A 20,676-nucleotide genomic window follows, 5' to 3' on the forward strand; every position below is an offset into this window, starting at 1 on the left:
GACGGGACACACCTCAAGATGATGGCGGTCAAGGTGCTAGCTGGGCCTTCGTACTCTACTCACATTCATTTCCGATGATCATGTTGTGCAATTAATATAGTATGTGCACACGTATATTATGTCGACATGCACATCCTTGTTTCCATGTACCAACCACGATTTACTGGGGACGTATATAAATTCATCATTCAAATTTATTTTCTTCTTTGATTCGCTTTGAATTAATGTCTTCCAATTAAATGATTTGTTTGAAAAAGTGAGTAATATATCTATTACCCCATTAAGAATAAAATTAAAGCAAAAATTTCATTCTCTCAGTCGTACTATAGTAAACTATACTCAACATTTATTTTCAATATTCAATATCTTTCCTGCATCCACACATAGATTGCATGCCAAGGACCACACATAACACACTATATGAAGACTTCAAATAAAACATATACTACTATATGTTTAAACAATTAATTTTTTAATATACTAACAATATTAAATTAAAAAAATAGTACTATTATTCATAGGAACAGGTTTTTGCTAAAAACATAAATTTAAACATAATTCTGTAATTGTTTAAAGAATACTAAAATAAATAAAACCTAATGTAAACATTAAATTACTAAACCATGTCCATTAAAAATTAAAAAAATCCTAAAGATGGACACGTAAAATTAATTCATTTTGGTTCTTTAACAAAAATTAATTCATTTCCACTTTCGTAATATAGCACACCACATGTGATGGTGTGACCATGCAAATGGCTGGCTCATGTTGAGCTGGGAGCCATTGGGCTCGGTGAGGAGAGGAAAAGGTTGGGCTCGGTGCATGAAGCTCAAACTAGCGGTTGTGAGCGGTTATAACTGATTTACAAATGCTAAAGTTAGTAAATCTTGTTTTCTTATCTCTCGTATATGTAGCTCAATGAGCCAAGAAAACACACAACACATACACATTCTCCTATTCTCAGTTTTCTTTTGATAGTTAGCTCAACTTGTGACTAGCTTCGAGCGTTTCAAAATTGTAGTGAGGATCTCACTCTTCTTCTTCTCATCTTGATCAATAAACTCCATTAAAGCTTCTCCGTGGACGTAGGCAAATCAATGCCGAACCACGTAATTCTTTGAGTGTGTTTTACTTTCTCCGTTATCGCCATAGTTCTTGTTGTTTCTCATTCGATCAGAGCACGAATCCTTACACCACCGTTTTTATGCTCTTCTGTTTATTCAAATTTAACTTTCAATACACTAGTTTTTACCATATCATTTTCAGATGATTGCAGAAAATGGGAGATATTGAATTAAAACATGATGACATTATTAAAACAAAAAATATTCTCTCTGTTTGTGTAAAATGGACTCATTATAACATTTTTGGGGGGCGTGTACCAAAAATAGTTTCATTTCAAAATAAAATAAAATTATGTCATATTTTATCCACTTTTTTCTCATTTTATCTCTTACTTTTTCTCCTTTCTTTCATACTTTACTCTCACTCTCTCTTACTTTACTAATTTATCATTAAAAACTTATATCATCTACAAATGAGACTATTTTTCAAAGAAGGAGTATATTTGATCTCGTCCCTCAAACTAATGCAAAAGGAAGACCTCAAAGTTGATGTTAACTCAATATATATAAATGACAAAACATTTCTTGATTAAATATTTGTGTGACATGTACATTGTATTAGTAAAAACTTCTTGTGAAATACTAATATATATGCAAAATTGATTCTTAGTGTTAACAGTTAGAACTAACAAATAGTTCATTATTATACCATTTTACTTTATTTTAAGATTGTTTTACTTCATTTTAAAAAGAATGAAGTGAAACGGTCTTAAAATGAACTCCGTATAAAATGAATTAAAACAGACTAAATATATATTCCCTCCATCTCAAGGTATTTGAGTCGTATTCATTTTTGGGTCGTATAACAACTAGAATATAATAATTATTTTTTCAAATTTTTTTATTATGAGTATAATAATGGAAGAAAACAATTACAAAGTGATAAAGAATTAATATTAACATATTTAATGATGTAAAAGAGAATAAATAGAAATTATATTTCAAAAAATATAATTTGAAATATAATTTAAAAGAGAATTAATATTAACATATTTAACAACAACTACAAAGTTGAATGCTTTAATTTGACAAAAACTCGATCTAATTTTTATTAAAAAAAGCTACTCCAAGAAAAATCATACAAATTGATTTTTTTAAAAATACTCCGACCTGACAGGCTAGCCCAAAACAATGAGATTTATGGCCAGGATAAATATATGTAAGCCCAAACAAAAAAGAACCCGACAAATCCAAATTGAAAATAATCCGAAAGCAAATGAATTGATATTCTGCCATGTAGTAATCTGATTTATGATTTTCAAATTCACGGCTTTTTTTTTCCACTAAAAAAAAATAACACTACTATAAATTTAAAAAGGAAGGAGAGTAGTGTAATTATGAAGATTTTTGTTCACTAGCTTTTCTCAGATATTAATATATTTTTTTTGAACTTTTAGGATTCTTAATAATAGGAATAGTAATAAAGTAAGTTTTCTCCCATGCTTTTATCGTTGCATGGATTCCATTCCATTGGAAAGTTGCATTATATAACTTGTTTATTAAACTTAATGTTTGTCTTTGCATGGGCCTGGTCTCGCATGGCAAACTTGATGACATTTCTTCTTTCTCTACCACTCTTCTTCTTCTTCCTCCTCTTCACCACCCTTCTTCCACCTGCAACATGTTCCACCAACCAAACAGACCAACTCTCACTACTAGCCATCAAATCCAGCCTTCAAGATCCACAGGGAGCTCTCTCTTCATGGAACCAAACACTCCCCTTATGCAGCTGGAGAGGCATCCAATGCCGCCGCAACAGAGTCGTCACCTTAACCTTGTCGTCTCTAGGCATTTTCGGAAACCTCTCCCCCCACATAGGTAACCTCTCTCTTCTCACCAACATCACCCTCAATAACAACTCTCTCCAAGGCCAAATTCCTCCACAAATCACTCTCTTAACCAAACTTCGGTTTCTTGATTTTAGCAACAATTCCTTCATGGGTGAATTACCAAAAAACTTGTCACAGTGCCCCAACCTGGTGCAGCTTGCTTTCTCTAGGAATTTCATTTCCGGAACCATACCTAATGAGCTAGGCTTCTTGCCCAAACTCCAACATATATCCTTTTCAAGAAACCGATTTTCCGGTTTTATCCCTTCATCCATTGGTAACATAACAACCCTCCAAAGGCTGTCTTTAGGATCATGCCGTTTGGCCGGAGAGATTCCCGAGTCACTCGGCCGCCTCCACCGCCTTGAATTTCTTCAGTTGAGTGAAAATAGTTTCACTGGTAGTATTCCTCATGCTCTATTTAATATATCTCGCATTGAATATTTTGATGTTTCTCATAATAGTCTTGAAGGAGTTATTCCTTCTACTATTGGTGTCACACTTCCTAGTCTTGGTGCTCTACTTCTTGAACAAAACCATTTTAGTGGGCCAATTCCTAATTCTATCTCAAATGCTTCACTGATTGAGTGGCTCATCTTGTCCTTTAATTATTTCACTGGACCTATACCAAACCTTGAGAGCCTCACTTTACTTCAAAATTTCCTCTTAATTTCAAACTTAATTGAAGATGATATGAGCTTCATTTCATCATTGACAAATTCCACCAATTTAGAGTGGTTCGATGTTAGTAAGAACATGTTGAGTGGTTCTTTGCCGGAATCCCTAGCCAATTTGTCCATTCATATCAATATGTTTTACATACAAAAGAATCACATACATGGAAACATTCCTGTAGACATTGGAAACCTTGGTAATCTTCAAATGGTCGATATGTCTCACAATCTTCTTGATGGCCCAATTCCCATGTCAATGTCAAAGCTATCGAATTTGCAAAGCCTTCGTATGAGAAGAAACAGATTCAGAGGGGAACTACCATCTATGTTTGGGAACATGACTGTTTTGAGTCGATTCCAACTTGATGGGAATGAGCTTTCTGGAAATGTGCCTTCCAGCCTTGGCAACTGCACCAAGTTGCTAGAGTTAGACCTCTCCGAAAACAAGTTCACTGGTTTGATCCCTCGAGAAATCATGAGACTTTCGTCTCTTTCCATTGTTCTTAATCTGTCTCACAATGCTCTTGAGGGTTCTATCCCAAGTGAAATTGGCTCTTTTAGAAACCTCGTGGCTTTGGACTTGTCTAGCAATAGATTGTCTGGAGTGATTCCCACCTCTTTGAGCAGTTGCATTAGCTTGCAATGGCTCTACCTCGATAAGAATCTTCTTCATGGAGAGATTCCTGAAGGAATGAGCACTTTGATGGGCTTACGAGAGTTGGATCTAGCGAGGAACAATCTGTCTGGTTTGATTCCCTCGTTTTTGGGAAGTTTGAAGCTTCAAAAGCTCAACTTGTCTTTCAATAGGCTACAAGGAGAAATTCCCACAAGAGGAGTTTTTACTAATAGAAGTTCAATTTTTCTTGATGGAAACCTAGGTTTATGTGGTGGAATTGAAGAGTTGGTGTTCCCTCCTTGCAAAGGAGTAGAATCATCCAAGGAAAAATTGTCCACTTTGTGGAAGATCTTGATCCCAATATTGGTTGTTGGAGGCTTATGCATTGTGATTTTAGTATTTTTCAAGTACAAAAAATTACAAGAAAATGCTTGTCCTTTTGTAGATACCATTGTTGTCCAACCATTCATGAGGTTTTCTTATGCGGATCTCGTTAAAGCAACAAATGGATTCTCAGAGAGTAACGTGCTTGGTTTTGGGAGATTTGGGTCCGTTTACAAAGCTATTCTTGATGATGATAATGACACAACTGTAGCAGTCAAAGTGCTCAATCTTGATGTTAAAGGGGCCTCAAAGACATTCATGGCAGAGTGTAGAGCATTGGGAGGCATAAGGCATAGGAATTTGGTGAAACTTGTAAGTGTTTGCGATACTGTGGACTTCAAAGGCAATGATTTCAAAGCATTGGTGTATGAATTCAAAGTCAACGGGAGTTTAGACAAATGGCTTCACAACAACGAGGAAGAAAGTGGTGAAGATTTCAAGAGTCTTAGCATAATCCAAAGGCTTAACATTGCCTTAGATATTGCTCAAGGGATTGAGTACCTTCACTTTGGTAGTGGCTCATCTATTATCCATGGTGATTTGAAGCCTAGCAACATTATCTTGGATCATGACATGATTGCTTGTGTTGGGGATTTCGGATTAGCTAAGGTTGTCTCAAACATACTTCCATCATCATGTGAAAGCAACACGAGTTCCATTGGGATCAAGGGTACCGTAGGCTATATCCCTCCAGGTATATTCTTATATTATATCCCCAACTTTACTACATTTCAACTTTTCCGACCGAATCTAATTCTTTTTCTTACAATTTTTGTGTAGAATATGGATTGTTGTGCTCGGTATCTATGCTAGGGGATATATATAGTTTCGGAATCATCATTCTGGAGATGTTCACAAATAAAAGACCTACCGATAATTTGTTTGGTGGTGAGGCAAATCTCCACAGATATGTGAGCTCTAATTTGCCACACAGATTAGTGGAAATTATCGATCCAAAATTAGGCAAAGGAGCTTTGAAAATGGAGTTTATAGTTCGTGTTTTAAACATTGGAGTGTCATGCTCAAAGGAGAATCCAAGAGATAGGATGCCAATTAATCTTGTTGTCAATGAATTGGCCGGCATCCTAGCTCAATGTATGAACTAAATAAATTGTTCTCTCTTTGAAGTCTTATTTATCTTTGATTCTTCTAGTACTAGTTTGCTGTCTTGGTACTTGATGTGTAATTTTAGGCTCCCTGTCCCACATAATTTGGGACACTTTGACCGGACACGGATTTTAAGAAATGTAATGAAAAGTGAGTTGAAAAAGTTAGTAGAATGTGGGTCCCACTTTTATATATTAGTTTTATAATTAAATGTGAGTAGGAATTGGTTAGTGGAATGTGGGGTCCACTGCCAAAAATGGTAAAAGTGAAATGAGTCAAATTATGTGGGACGGCCCAAAATGGAAAACTGGGTCAAATTATGTGGGACGGAGGGAGTATAATTTTGGCTCTCTTATCGATATTTTAATTTCTAGAATCTTTATTCCCACAATACTAATGATAATTATCTGAACGATGAAATTTTTTTAGTTAGCAACTTAAATGATTGGACAAAATGAACTCTTTTCCATTTGATTATAATTATTCTGGATAGAGTATTCGTTTTTATCTGTTAGGCGGACAGACATGCATGTCCCACTTTCAATAATTTTACCTTTCTTTTTCTTTCTTTTTTTTCCTTCAATTTTATTTATGTAGTATTATTTTAACTATCACTGTATTATTAATCAGGCTGTATAATAAATTTTCAATATTTTATTTATAATTGATTATAGGTTTATTATTTACATAATTAAATGTTATAAATTATAGTATAAAAATCAAGGCTCATGCTGTTTATTATTTCTTTAGGTTAAATAAATAGATATATGTATATATAATAGCGTAGTTATTAGCACTTAGACATATGGATGTATGTATATATAATAGCGTAGTGGAATTGATAGGGGACTATGTGCCACCGGCCCTCATGTGGCTTCGCCACTAGTAATATACTAAGATCTATATGAGATTATATATTTATCTGTACATTATTAATTCAAATACATTCACAATATAGAAACTGACGAGAGCAAAATAAATTTTATCAAATTAAGAAATGATCATATATATAATTACAAAAGAAAATATAACCGCTTAGCATTATTTATACTTTGATTAAAGGTAGCATCTCCCACTTTTATTATCTTGAATTTAATAAGACAAAGTAAAAGAAAAAAATGTGATACGGAAATATTAAGAAAGGCGATTCGAACATATTTTAGTGGGCAATTATTGCTGCATAACTCTCTTTTTATGGGAAGACTTTAGTTTAAAGAAACTCAAAGTAGACACTTTGATAAGAAAGTGGTAGGATTCTTTATGGGAAATTTCCTACAAGAAAAGAACACTTGTAACCAAGAATAAGTAAAGTCGTAAGAATTAGTAAAGTCGTTCAACCATTAACATAAAGTAATTAGCAAAGTCATTCAATCATTAAGATAAAGTTGCTTTGCCGAGTTGAGTTAACATAAAAAAGTACTTTACCTTCAATCCCAATACAGAAAACACTTTAAAGCCAAATAACAAAAAGTAAGCACTTTATCTACCACTATAGAGGTAAAGGCAAATTGATTAGAAAAATTATGGACTTTTATAAAAATTTTGTATTTCCAACCACCTTAAAAAATAGTCTAAAAATCATTAATGAGTGAGTGTTTTGTTTTTATTTTGTTGATTTTTTAGAGGGTGCACTTCTTGATCTTCACTTAGCTGCTTTTTGATTAGTTGGCTTGTTTTTTATTTGAAGTGCATTATATTCGTGTTACACGTAGTTTATTTTTTTTTATATTATTTTTTTTAAAAACTTGTCTCCTTTTGCTTAATGACCTTAGAACGGTCTCTTTTATCAAAAAAGAATATGTCACTAAATATATCAAAATGAATCATAATGTATGAATGAGTTTAATAGTATGGTAGGGCATAACACACTCCAAGAGAAGCCAAACATTTCATATTAGGAGGACCAAGAATTCATTTCACAGTTTACTCATCAATATATCATTTAATATCAAAACAAAATTAAGATCAATTATATAATCTTAACAAATCTCTAAACATCATATTTTATGTCATACAGCCTTGATATTATTCTTAAAATAGGAAGGAATTAAGAGCATCCACAGTGGGTGCTCTTAGCTAAGAGCAGCTCGTGCCGAGGCCAAGCCTGAGTTCACCATTGTGCTCGTGCCGACGGCACGAATGTGTTCTTGCAGGATAGCGTGCACTCTCTGCGAAGGACCACTTGTCGAGCCCACGTAGCGCGACGTGGGCTGGGCGTGACGCCCACTCGCCCCTCCGCTAGAGGCCGCCGTCGATTTAATGCATTTTTTTTAAAAAAAAAAATCATAAAAATCCAAAAAAGTCCGCAAAAATTTAAATTTTTCCCACTTCTCAAAATAGAACCGTTTATGACTGTTTTTCATAATTATTTATTTATTTTTTTATATTTTTTTATCCCAAATTCATCTAAATCATCTATAAATACCCGCATTCATCACTCAATTTTTTATATCAAACCAAACTATTTCTCAAACATTTCTCTCAATTTGAAATCATGTAATTTAATTTGATTTTAATTTTTAGGATTTAAATTATGTATCTTAAATTTTTAGAATTTAAATTATGCAAATTTTAATTTTTTAGGAATTTATAATGCCATTTTCGGGTTTTTTAATGAAGTTGTATTATTAATGAAATGGTTTTAGTAATTATACTTTTTAAATTGAATAATAGAATAGTAAGACCCACAAATAGTGAAGACCATGCTCTTGGGGAAGAGCACGGTTGAGAGTGTTGTGCCTTAATTAGTTATATTATTAAAATTCTGACAATAAATTCGATTTTCAAATGATCAAATTATAAATAAATAATATTTAAAAAAAATAATAACATAAAATTATGAAATTATCCTTATAAATATTTAAAATTGTTAGGCCGTACGCACCATGCAGCATGTATATATATATACACATGGTTGCTACTAATAACTTAAATCCCAACTGAGTTTTGAGAGTAATTGCTTTAGGTTTTCTATAAATCCAAAATGGGTTCAACAAGAATTGAAGTTAAGGTTCTTTTTTTATTGATGGCTCTCCTCGTTTCGTCACAAGTTGGAGACGCTCGACAGCTCAATCCAGTTCCATGTAAGCATTTTCTTTCTTTCAAAATTTGTAAGCTTCATTACAAGTTTTTTTTCTTGTTAAGTAGTAGTACATGCATAAGATTATTCAGTTGTTTGTAGGATTCTTAATTAATTACATTGTGGGAATTATTTCATTCAGCTAAAGAAGGTGAAAAGATGAGACCTTTAGGCAATTGTCTGAATGGATGCTGTGGTGCATACGCCAAAGGAGGCAAAGGCAAAGGCGGAGGCGGAGGCGGAGGCGGAAGCGGAGGCGGATATTGCCACTGCTGCAATTATCCCAACACACACAATCCAACCAACACCCATACTTAATGTTTTATTTTATCTAAAATTAAGGTTTTGAATAAGAAAAAAATAAAGGGAAGTAAAGTCAGTTTATCTTTGTTATAGGTTGGCCAAAATTCAATCGAAAATAGCTTAAGAGCATCCACACTAGGGCTATATACTCCGCTATGCCAGTATTTTATCCCCCGTCTCATTCACCTGCAGTGGGGCGCACTATATCTTTTTAACTACTAGTACTATTTTGTAGTTTATTTTATTTTTCATGTTTGCAAATATGTAAATTAGCAAAATAAATATAAAAATACCACAAATTAAAGACAAACCCTATCGTGAGTATTTATTAATTATATTTTATGTTTGCAAATATCGGAAATCGTCAGGATTCATACTTGAATTTAGAGAGAAATTGAGATGGGGAAGAGAGTGGAGTGAAATGTGTGAAATGAAGTAAAAAAGTGATGATATATATTAAGAAAGTATAAAAAAAAGTTAAAAATAAAATACATTGCATCGACCTGACCCCGCAATGGGGCGGATGATTGGCCGAAGGATGCAAAAATCGGTTGATCGTCTGCGGAGGATGGATAGGGCACAGAGGAAGGGGTGAGCATCCTCCGCCCACTTGCAGTGGTGGAGGATAGGGCGGAGGATGCATCGGGCGGGCTATCCTCCGCCCCATTGTGGATGCTCCAAGACTAATAGGACTTGCTCGAAAACTAGTGACTTAGATCCAATTAATAAAAAAAATTGTTACTACTTTCTATTCAAACATCTTCGCTCGTTTTTCATTTGATATTAAGATTTTGTTGTTTGATACTCCCTCCGTCCCTGAAAGTTTGTCCCATTTTTCCATTTCTGTCTGTCCTACAAAATTTGTCTTATTTCACTTTTTACTATTTTTGGTAGTGAACCTCATATTCCACTAACTCATTCCTACTCACATTTAATTATAAAACTAATATATAAAAGTATGACCCACACTCCACTAACTTTTTCAACTTACTTTTCATTACATTTCTTAAAACTCGTGTCAGGTCAAAGTGGGACAATATTTGGGGATGGAGGGAGTAATTGATTTTGATTTTTCTCTGCATTTAAATGTTTGTCTTATCATTACTTCTTATGATGTATATACACCTTCCTTATGTGAAATATTGTCCATATTTGACTCTGAGCGATTTTAAGAAATATGAAAAAAATGTGAGTGAATAAATTTAGTGGAATGTAGGTCCCACATTTATATATTATTAATTATAGTAGAATGTGAATGTAATGAATTAGTGAAAAGTGAGACCAATTTACCAAAAATGATAAAACTGGACAACATCATAGGGACGGAGAAAGTATATTGTAATATCAATTATTTTTTTGTAAGTTTATTATGTTAAAACAACATTTATTTATGCATCTAATACTTCATCCGTTCCATAGTAGTAGAATCATTTTTCTATGGGCGTTTTATAAAAATAGAGTAATTTCTCTTTTTAGTAAAAAGTATAATACATTTTCTCACTCTTACTTTTCCCTCTCTCTTAGTACTTTATTATCTCTATTTTTTCCTTTATCCTACTTTATTACTCCTATCTTTTTATTTAATACATTAAAAACCTCTTTCTTAATCTCTGCACCAAAAAAGAATACTTCCACTACTATGGAACGAACGGAGTATGAATTTAAGAGGTTTAACTTTAGAAAACACTGCTATTTTATTATAAGAACATAGTTAACAAGAAAAATCATTCATGTAAAAGTTTTTATAAAATATTTTGTCTAGGGCTAACAAATTGTGCAGATTGGATTGTTATCAGGTCAACTTAATAACGACCCAACTTAATAAGGCCAAAACCAAACGCAACCCAAAATCGTCGGGTTTTTATCGGGTCCCAACCCATAAATTTCGTGTGTGATATTAGCCTTGACGTAAATGCTAATAAGTTACTAAACAAGTTAGCTTGACATAACATGATAATGACTAGAACGTGTGATATTACACAATTAAAACATTATCATGATTTAAATATAAATAATAAAATTAAAGTATAATAGATTAATTTAATAAATAAAAAAGAATTAAATAATAGGTTTATTTCTTATCGAATAACCAAAACCTATTCCGATCCAAGCCGAAATTATTGGATTCTTATTAGGTCGACCCAATAAGGACGCCAACCATGAATTTCGTATGAATTCGTGTAAAAAATTGTCAGCCCTATTTCTGATACAACATCCAACTGGCTAGCCCGAGCGTATGTGGGTTATGGTTAGGAATGAAATATTCTAGTCTAAACTTTAATACAGTCTAACGAATCTGAACCGATTATAATCCGATACTAAATGAGCTAACCCAAGAAACATCTATAATCATACTAATACCATTGTACTACATTGGTAGATCAAGAGCTTACTTACTTTTGTTATTTTGCTCTTAAATATTTTATTTATCTGGGCGGAAGCCGGAAGGCAACAAGGCAACTTAATCTTGGTGATCGAATGACATAATTGATTGAGTTAATTGCAACTTGAATAACAAATAATGAAGTTTCAAAAGTTTCAATTGTATCATCTCACTAAATTTGTTTATTAGTAGTACTATGTTTTAAAAAAGAAAAAAATTATTTTAGTATCTCAAAATTATGTCGTTTAGTGACTTTAGTCATCACGTCTACACTTATACACCACTATCCATTAATTATTTGAACAAATTCATGATTTTAAAGAAAACTACATAGTTACCTATACACAACCAATAATTAATGGAGACTTATAGCAAATTTCCCAAATATGCCAACTTTGATTTTTATTAAACTAATGTTTTCCCAAAAAATGAATACGTTTCAGGTTGATTGTAAATTAAAAGAGAGTGAAAGTATTTGCCCACTAGCCTTTCTTAATATTTTAACACCTCTTTTTCACTTTTCTCTAATTGACTGCGTTACATCAATTTAAGATAAGTTTGGTTACTAAAAGTGGGAGATTATCTACTTTAATCAAAACATAAAAAATATAAGCAATTAATAATTTAAGAAAAGTTTGTACGTAAAAGTGGGAGATGATCTACTTTTATTACTTATATATATGATCAATTCTTAGTTTTATGAAATTTAATATGCTAAATCTCATCCATTTCATTATTGTTAGTGTATTTATATATATTGAGGGATGCAAAACCTGAAAATGGAATAATGGATCGATGCAAGATATCTAAGATTTTAATATGTCTACCGTATAATTATATATACACCCCATTTTCATATCCTACATTTTACGTCATTTCTTAAATTATAGAATAAAAATTCAGGAATAATATATCATATGTAAAACTGAATTTAGAATTTGCGTCTTGACAAATAATAAGGCTCGCAAATTACTTTTAAAGTTTTGGATAATCTCTATGATAATACAAGTCTATAATATTAATTATCCCAACAAATATAATTCAATAACTACTATGCTTGTGTAATTATTAAGCTGATTATTAAATATGAAACATAGCTCAATTTGATATTTTATGCTCCCTATTTAAATGTTATTACAATTTTTTTAATTAAATAAAAGGCTTATTGCTCCATCTGTTCCTAAAATAGAATTTCTTTTTTTAGTCCGTTTTCTAAAATTAAAAACCCTTCATTTTAGGAAATGGACCCACAATCCACCAACACTAATTCCACTACTTTTTCTCTTCCTATCTCTTACACTATTTTACTCATTTTTTCTATTCCTCTCTCTTCTGTTATCAATTTATATTAAAATCTGTGTCGTTTCTAAAGTTTCTATTTTAAAAGAGTGGAGAGAATTAATTAAATTTGCAGCTCCATAAACATGTCAACTATAGCCCACATATCATTTAGTAATTTTTATAATGGCCCAAAAAATTAATGATTTAATTATTTTCTGGCCCAAGACATAAACCCAATTAGAACTTCTCTCTAGTCCACTGCAGCGCCTCGATGGAAGATAAATGAAGAAGTGAATGAATATGGAAAATTAGATAAATACAGACTGGAGATGAGTAATACGAGTATCTTTTATTATTTATTCATCATCTACATTAAATTACATCGTACAAATTAAAAATTTCTAGAAAATTATTGATAATTTAATGTGGATTTATTAAAGTAAAAGAGAGATAGAAAAATGTAAAGAGAGGAAAAAAAGTAGTGAAAGTAGTGTTAGTGGATTGTGGAGTCAGCATTATTAGTAGTGTACGTGTGTTTGTTCAAAACTTTCCTAATTTAGAGTTTGACTAATTTTAGGGAATGACCAAAATGGAAAAACTAGCTAGTCTATTTTTTTGGGGACGGAAGAATTATTTTTTATAAATACAAATTTATATATTTATACATTTTTTTATATTTTTTCTCTATTCATTGCTCCGTATGTAATTCACACGAGTCATTAAATAAGATTATTTAGCAAATGAGTGTAAGGCAATTTATTTATTTTTAAACGAATTATAACTCTGCTCATCCTTGCTAGCTTATCAATGAATTTTACTCTCAATTATTTATGCGAAATAGAATGTATATTGACGAAAGAGGATAACAGAATCATATAATGCTAACAAATTTATGTACTTCGAACAAAATTTTCAATTTATTTATTCTTTGATAGATATAAAAAACACCATAAAAGGGTTAATTAACATTATTTTAAGAGAACTTTCTCTACCATTTACTCCTAGCTACCTACAGACTACAACCATCTTCCCAAATCGACCTCAAATTATTTAAGGTTGGAGGTTTAGCAAAAGAGTATATATTTGAGCATTATATTAGTGAAAATACAGGTGGGGTCTTAGGTAATGAGCAATTAACATAAACGCTAACTTTCAATGATAACTACATTTTGTATCAAAGACATGAAAATGGATAGAAAATTGAGTGGGGGTGAAGACGTGAAATTGGACGATTGAACTATTTTAGTAAAATTGGAAAGCTTTTATCGCGTCAATTTAATTTGTGAAGCAGGTAAGAGTCCCTTTTTTTTTTTATTCTTTCACCATATTTAGGAGAAATGATGGAAAGTAGGTTAATGTGGCCTAGAAAATAATCAGAAAAATTAATTAATGAGCATACAATAGGTTGAGTTGTACACTTACCTACATTTAAAAAACATATGAAAAGCAAAATATCTTGAATTCCTACGGCGTGCATTGAATAATTCTCCAACATAAAGATGACACATCCAAATATGTAACCTTGCGTACAAGTAAATTAAATACACTACTACGTACCTTTTTGCATAAATTTGGAGACAGGTTCAAAATATCAAATACTTGCATGTGCCAATGTCTATTTGAAAGTGGAAATTAGAAGAAACATTGTGAAGAAAAAGGCCAACATAAGCAATTGCTTTGCTTCCCAACTTTCTCATATTTATAGTTCATAGTTTGGTTATAGATCACTATCAATCACCAAAAATTTAAGTCACTGTCAAATATTTCAAAACTTTATGCTATATAAGCTTGTATAACTTTGTCAAAAATTCAAACACCTAAGTATTCTAATCCCACTATTATCTCTAAATATTGTTGTTAGCCTTTTGGCAACATGCTTCCTCTAGCACTCTTCATATTCCCCTTCCTCACTGACCCTCCTCCACCTGCAACATGTTCGAGCAACGAAAGAGGTATACAATGCCGCGGCAACAGAGTCGTCGCCTTAACCTTGACGTCTCAAGGCCTCGTCGAAAACCTTTCCCATCAATTTAAATGGGAAAGGTCTTTGACGAGTGTATGGTTCCATGAACTGAAAGATCCTTGTGGATCCCAACGGCGTGATTTGATGGCCATAAGTGAGAGTTGGTCTGTTTGATTGCTGGAGGTGGAAGGATGGGAAGAAGAAGAAGAAGAAGAAGAGTGCTAGAGAAAGAAGAAATGTCATCAAGGTTACAGAGCGGTCAGCCCCCGCTTCCCGACGACCAATTTACCCTTACCCCGCAGGAAAATAACCATGGCCGGAGATAGGAATGCGTTGGTGTTGGAGAAACAGCTGAATATTTATGGAGGAAATATGACAAATGGAAAGATGGGAGAGACGGTGTTGTGAGAAGAATAAGTGGTGAGGTCCACACATATCATTTCCATTTGCTAACATGTGCATTTCAAGGAGTGCTTACTAATACTCCCTCCGTTTCTTCATAGTTGAGTCATTTTTTCATTTTGGGAAGTTTCCTCATAGTTGAGTCATTTTCCTATATACTAACTTTTTTCTCTTTCTTACTTTACCATCTCTTACTTTATTCTCTCTCCTTTATTCACTTTCTACTTTATTCTCTCTATTTTTTTCCCTCTCTTACTTTTTTATCTATTTATTTAACACATTCAACATCTCTTTCTTAAACTCCGTGCCGAAAAGTTTTGCCTCAACTATGAAGAAACGGAGGGAGTATGGGAGTACTAATACTCCATCTGTTTAAGGGTGGGAATTCGAGTACCCTTGGATACCCCACCCAAGAAAACCAGGTACCTGAACCCGAAAATAGTTTAAAGTGCACATCCGATACCCGGCCCGGCCTCGATATATTTTTACTAATTAATGTGACAAACATATTCTATCTTTTTCACTATGGAAAAAGGAGGATGATGGGGTGTGTGTGGTTGCATTATTACGGCAATTGCATGAAGTAGTGGTTAGAGAGTTAAACTGTCCAACTCAACCTACTGTTAGCTAGGTCATTGATTAATTTGTCTGGTTATTTCGAGCCACATTAACATACTTTCCATCATTTCTCCTAAATATGGAGAAAGAGTAAAAAAAAAAAAGGACTCTTTACGTTACACGATAAAAGGTTTCCAATTTCACTAAAATAGTTAAATTCATCGGCACTCCTCGGGATATCTTTTTCTAGAAGCCTCTCCTCAGCAGCTCTTATTTCTCGTTCCCTTTACAGAAGAAGCAACTGAAAGTCAAACTCCAATGCTATAGCAACCATCATAAAACACAAGTAGAAAGCAGAAGCATTAATCAAATTTCAACAGAATTAGAGCAAGATTCTTCTAGGGCTCCAATTTGAGAAAACATGATACTCCCTCCGTCCCATACAAATAGGCTATTTGAGGTCGGCACGAGTTTTAATATGTAATTGGTAAAATAAGAGAAAATGAAAAAAATAGCAGTTGAAATTGTGTAGTGACTGTGGGACTCATAAATGATAAAGGAAAAAAGGGAGAAAAATGTTTCTATAAATGAATATGGACTATTTCTATGGGACGGTTGAAAAAAGAAATGTGACATATTTCTATGGGACGGAGGGAGTATAATTTTTAATACAAGAAAATAATTATAAAGGAAAATTATATACTACATGTTAAATTTGTTTTAATGGTTCTGGCTTGACCGGCTAGCCCAAAACTGAGTGGATTATGATTAGAATTGAAATAGTCACGTACAGTGCGACAAAAATTTACCCCCAACTCCATTATTCAAGAGCCAAGCATTTATTGTTTATTTATTTTTATTCAACCACAATAGAGACCAATATTTTGTCTTTTCCTATCATTATGTTCTGAATGAAATCATACATCGAGCCAAAAATTTTCGGGAATAGTTATCTTCGCTATCTTTTAAGAACTACTCTTATTTAAAGTGTTATTAGTGTTATTTGATTTGTTGCCTACTTTAGAGTGTTCTACGATTTGATATTATTTATTGTTTGATTTGTTTGCTATTTTACTAATTAATTATTTATGTTTATTTAATTGCCATGAGGGATGATTGTAATGATTTATAATATCAAAGAAGAATTATTTAAATCTCAATTCTCTAACGCAGGTGGCATTTCTTTTCTCTAATACATTTTCACGAAAAATAGTGTCATATTTTCATTTTTCACTTGTTTATCAAAACTAATCCCATTTGATAATGTGGTATCATAACATTTTTCATCTTTTTTTTCTTTCTTTTCCATTTGTTTTATCAACTTTTCTTTCTTTTTCATTTTTTCATGGATAGAGGAATATTATTTTGTATAAAATAAATTTTCATTCAAATAATATGTCACCCTAAACAAATTAAATGAACGTGCATGGAAATTTTCAGTTATTATTATTATTAGTACAATTGTCGCTTTGATCCAACGCAGTCTTCGTTTAACTAATAGACGACCCCAAAGTCTTCATCTCTATCAATATAGTTAACCGACCAATGAATCACCCTTCACACTACTTTCAACCAGTTGGAATCCACACAAGAATAAAATTTATATACTATTAATTAAGGATTTACTTTTCAAACGAGTAAAATAAGAGATTTTGACAAAAACAAATTCTTGATTCTCAAATTTTAACATAAAATTACTAAAGTAGAACTCTTAATTAATTATAAAATTTCAAAATTGTTGGCTCCCTAACCACCCTGCTTCTTCAACTTGCATATATAATATAAGCATGGTTGCTCGTAATAACTTCAGCTTGCATATATATACATTAGATTTTCTATAAATCCAAAAAAATGGTTCAAAGAAGAATTGAAATTATGGCCCTTTTATTATTGATGGCTCTTCTAATTTCCTCGCAAGTTGCAGACGCTCGGCACCTCAATCGAGTTTCATCAAGTAAGCACTTTCTTTTCGAAATTTCTCAGCTCATTCAAACATGTGTTGTGTGTGTCTTTTTGAGTACTTGGATTATTCATTAAATATGATTTCAGATAAAGAAGGTGAGAAGATGATGAGAAGCTATGCACGTTTTCGGTGCCCCCATGGATGTTGTAATACTATTGGTGCTGTTGCGGATGCTGAGGCCGGTGCTGGTGCTGGTGCTCCTCGTACAGCCGTAGCAGCCGGGCCTCCCCCATATTGTCGCTGCTGCCTGTAGCCCAACAATAGCCCTAGTATATTAGCTTAAGTTTTTTTTTTAATAAGGAAAGTAAAGTTTGTTAAAATTCTTAATATCTTGTCCCACATCGACTTGGTAACGATCCTAGCTCACCTATAAAAGTATGGATAACCCTCCCCTTATAAGGCCTTATAAGGGGTGAGTGATTCATTTCTAATAAAGTTCATGGCTTACCTGTAAATTGAATATGTTGGACTAATTGACCGATATTTTTCTTGTTAAACATCTTTACTTTGTTTTTCATTTCATAGATGTTTGATGTTTGATGTTTGAAAATTCTATCCGACACCTAATAAAAATATTATTGCATACAAAAATAAGAAAGATACTCGTAAATGTTAAATACTCAATTTGCCAAGTTTTAATGTAAATTAGTTATTTTGTAAGTTTAAGTTGAAACGACATGTGATTTTGTGTAGTTTTATTTTGTGTGTTAAATAGAGAAAATAAAGTAAGAGTGAGGAAACAAAGTAGAGATAATAATTAAATATGTTTCTATTTTTTAATATTTAGTCATCTTGATTGGAACAAATAAAAAAGGAAAATGATCTCATCGTTGATGGGATGGAGGGAGTATTTACTAGTCAAACAAGAAAATGTAGATCGATTTTGAGTCTTGGCATCAAGACAAAAAGTCAAGACATGTGTTTCGAATTTTCGATCATGAAATGGGACGTAGTAAACCGAATTGAAAGCGTGTTAAAATAAACATAAAGAAGTTGTATTACAAAATAACCTTGCATTATTCGAGAAAAAGCTTTCATTATCGTATACTAATGATGGTTCTAAGTTATTCATAGGAAGTGTTTTTACTAAAAATACATAAATTTGATCATATTTCCGATTTTTAAGTATAATTGATATTCCTATTTTATACGGACGTATTAAAATAAAAATACGAAATATATATACATTAATTGACTAAACTATTACCATTAGAAATTGTAATTACATGTGAAAAATAAATTATAAAAGTACACATTTCATATAGATATAAATGCACTCTTTGAAAAATCATAGCAAAACCAATTTGATTTTTCCGTCCATAGCATTAAGAATTTATCTATAAATATGGAGTGGAAAATGATAAATTCTCATACAAAATCAAAACATACATACTCATTGAATTTCCAGAGTAGAAAATGGTTTCCAAAAGAAATGTATCAATAGCTCTATTGTTAGTTATCGCGATTCTCATTTCCTCAGAGGTTGCAGATTCTAGAGAACTGGCTGAGACGTCCCATAAAGTGGCATGTAAGCACGTTTATAACACCCTTATTCGATTTACAATTTTCTATTTTTCCAAATTTATTTATACATTTACTTACTGAATTGTGAACGTGAATTTAGTTTATTATAAGAGCGATTTAGTTCACTATAAAGATGTTTTAGTTCACAACATGAATTTGAAAATACAAAGTGAACCAAAGTGCCATAATAGTGAACTAAATATTTCATGGAGTAAATACTTCACTATATATTATAGTGAACTAAATCGCTCTTATAATGAACTAAAATCGTTCTTATAGTGAACTAAATTTGAGTTATCTAGTTATGCATTTAAAAGTAGTCATACTTTGACCATCTCCTTTTATATATATATATATGAATTTAAATTATAGTTTATAGTCAATTAGTTAATTTTACCCTATCATCGGAAAAATATATTTGGAGATATTATTAAAAATCATGAAAACATGTTATGCGAATCAAATATTAGTATGAATCAATTGACGAGTAATTAAAATTATTATTAAATTTGATTCGTTTGACTTTAGACTCTCACACTAATGATATATAGGATTCAGTTTATAATTATGACTCTATTAGGAATACTATTAACTGTAAATTTTTAATTATGTTGGTTTTTTTTATCAGCAAAGGAAAATGAAGAGATAGATCAAGATGGATATGTATGTCCCTATGGTTGCTGTGGTAAACAGAGCTTATATTGTCGATGCTGCCGTTAACCATATCAAGAATACTCAAGCCTCCAACGAAAAAAAAAGTTTATTTTTTAAAATATCAATAAAACGATATGGTTAAGTTACAATATTGCCGAAGTGTGACAATATAAATACTATCTTTCTTACGTTCGGTTGGTAGAATGGGATTCTATCAAAGTATTTATACGTTTTAGTTCTTATACTATATATAACATCTTATTTATATAACTAGTTCCTAACTTTTATTCATTCCTTCCGTGATTTATAAAGTCTCATTTTAACTTTGACTAAAATGAGAAATGACTCTATTACTATGGAACGTACTAAAATGATAAAATGACTCCACTACTATAGACGGAAGGGGTATTGATTTGGCTGTTTTTTCACTGTATATTTTTCACATATGTGTTTTTTTTTTTCTCATAGTCATGAGATGGTCAACTCTATGCTTGATTATGAATCCATCGACGCCGCTGTTTTTAACAAACATTTGATTTTATGGTACAAATCAAATGACTATTGAATTAATAAACAGAGCAACAACATATTGCCTTGTCACCCCATATTCTTGCATGTAGCAATCCATCACAGTGAGCATTTGCCCTCCTTTACTCTCAGGGTTCAAATGCACAAACATGACTAGTTAGAAAACGTCGAATACATGAGCCAGACATTTCACGCTAGGACCGAACAACACATTCATAGCTTCCTCGGCAAGGTTTCTTTTGAAATTAAAACAAAAATTAAAACACAGAGAAAAATGAATCAAAGCTCTGGCATAAAACAAATT

General features: G+C 32.2%; 1 protein-coding gene and 2 long non-coding RNA genes across 3 annotated transcripts; all 3 read left to right on the forward strand.

The window, feature by feature from the left end:
- The first annotated feature begins 2,634 nt into the window (after positions 1-2,634).
- Positions 2,635-5,901, forward strand: LOC121782785 (probable LRR receptor-like serine/threonine-protein kinase At3g47570). Its single transcript, XM_042180734.1, has 2 exons — positions 2,635-5,321; positions 5,408-5,901. The coding sequence occupies exons 1-2, from the start codon at positions 2,663-2,665 to the stop codon at positions 5,731-5,733; spliced, it is 2,985 nt and encodes a 994-aa protein (XP_042036668.1). The 5' UTR covers positions 2,635-2,662; the 3' UTR covers positions 5,734-5,901.
- A 2,433-nt stretch (positions 5,902-8,334) lies between these two features.
- Positions 8,335-9,369, forward strand: LOC121767860. The gene is made up of 2 exons (XR_006043219.1): positions 8,335-8,817; positions 8,956-9,369. It is a non-coding gene; the product is annotated as an uncharacterized LOC121767860 (long non-coding RNA).
- A 6,022-nt stretch (positions 9,370-15,391) lies between these two features.
- Positions 15,392-18,163, forward strand: LOC121782795. The gene is made up of 2 exons (XR_006046461.1): positions 15,392-17,657; positions 17,753-18,163. It is a non-coding gene; the product is annotated as an uncharacterized LOC121782795 (long non-coding RNA).
- The last annotated feature ends 2,513 nt before the right edge of the window (positions 18,164-20,676 follow it).

The sequence above is a fragment of the Salvia splendens genome, chromosome 2 (genome assembly GCF_004379255.2).
Source record: "Salvia splendens isolate huo1 chromosome 2, SspV2, whole genome shotgun sequence".
NCBI lineage: Eukaryota > Viridiplantae > Streptophyta > Magnoliopsida > Lamiales > Lamiaceae > Salvia > Salvia splendens.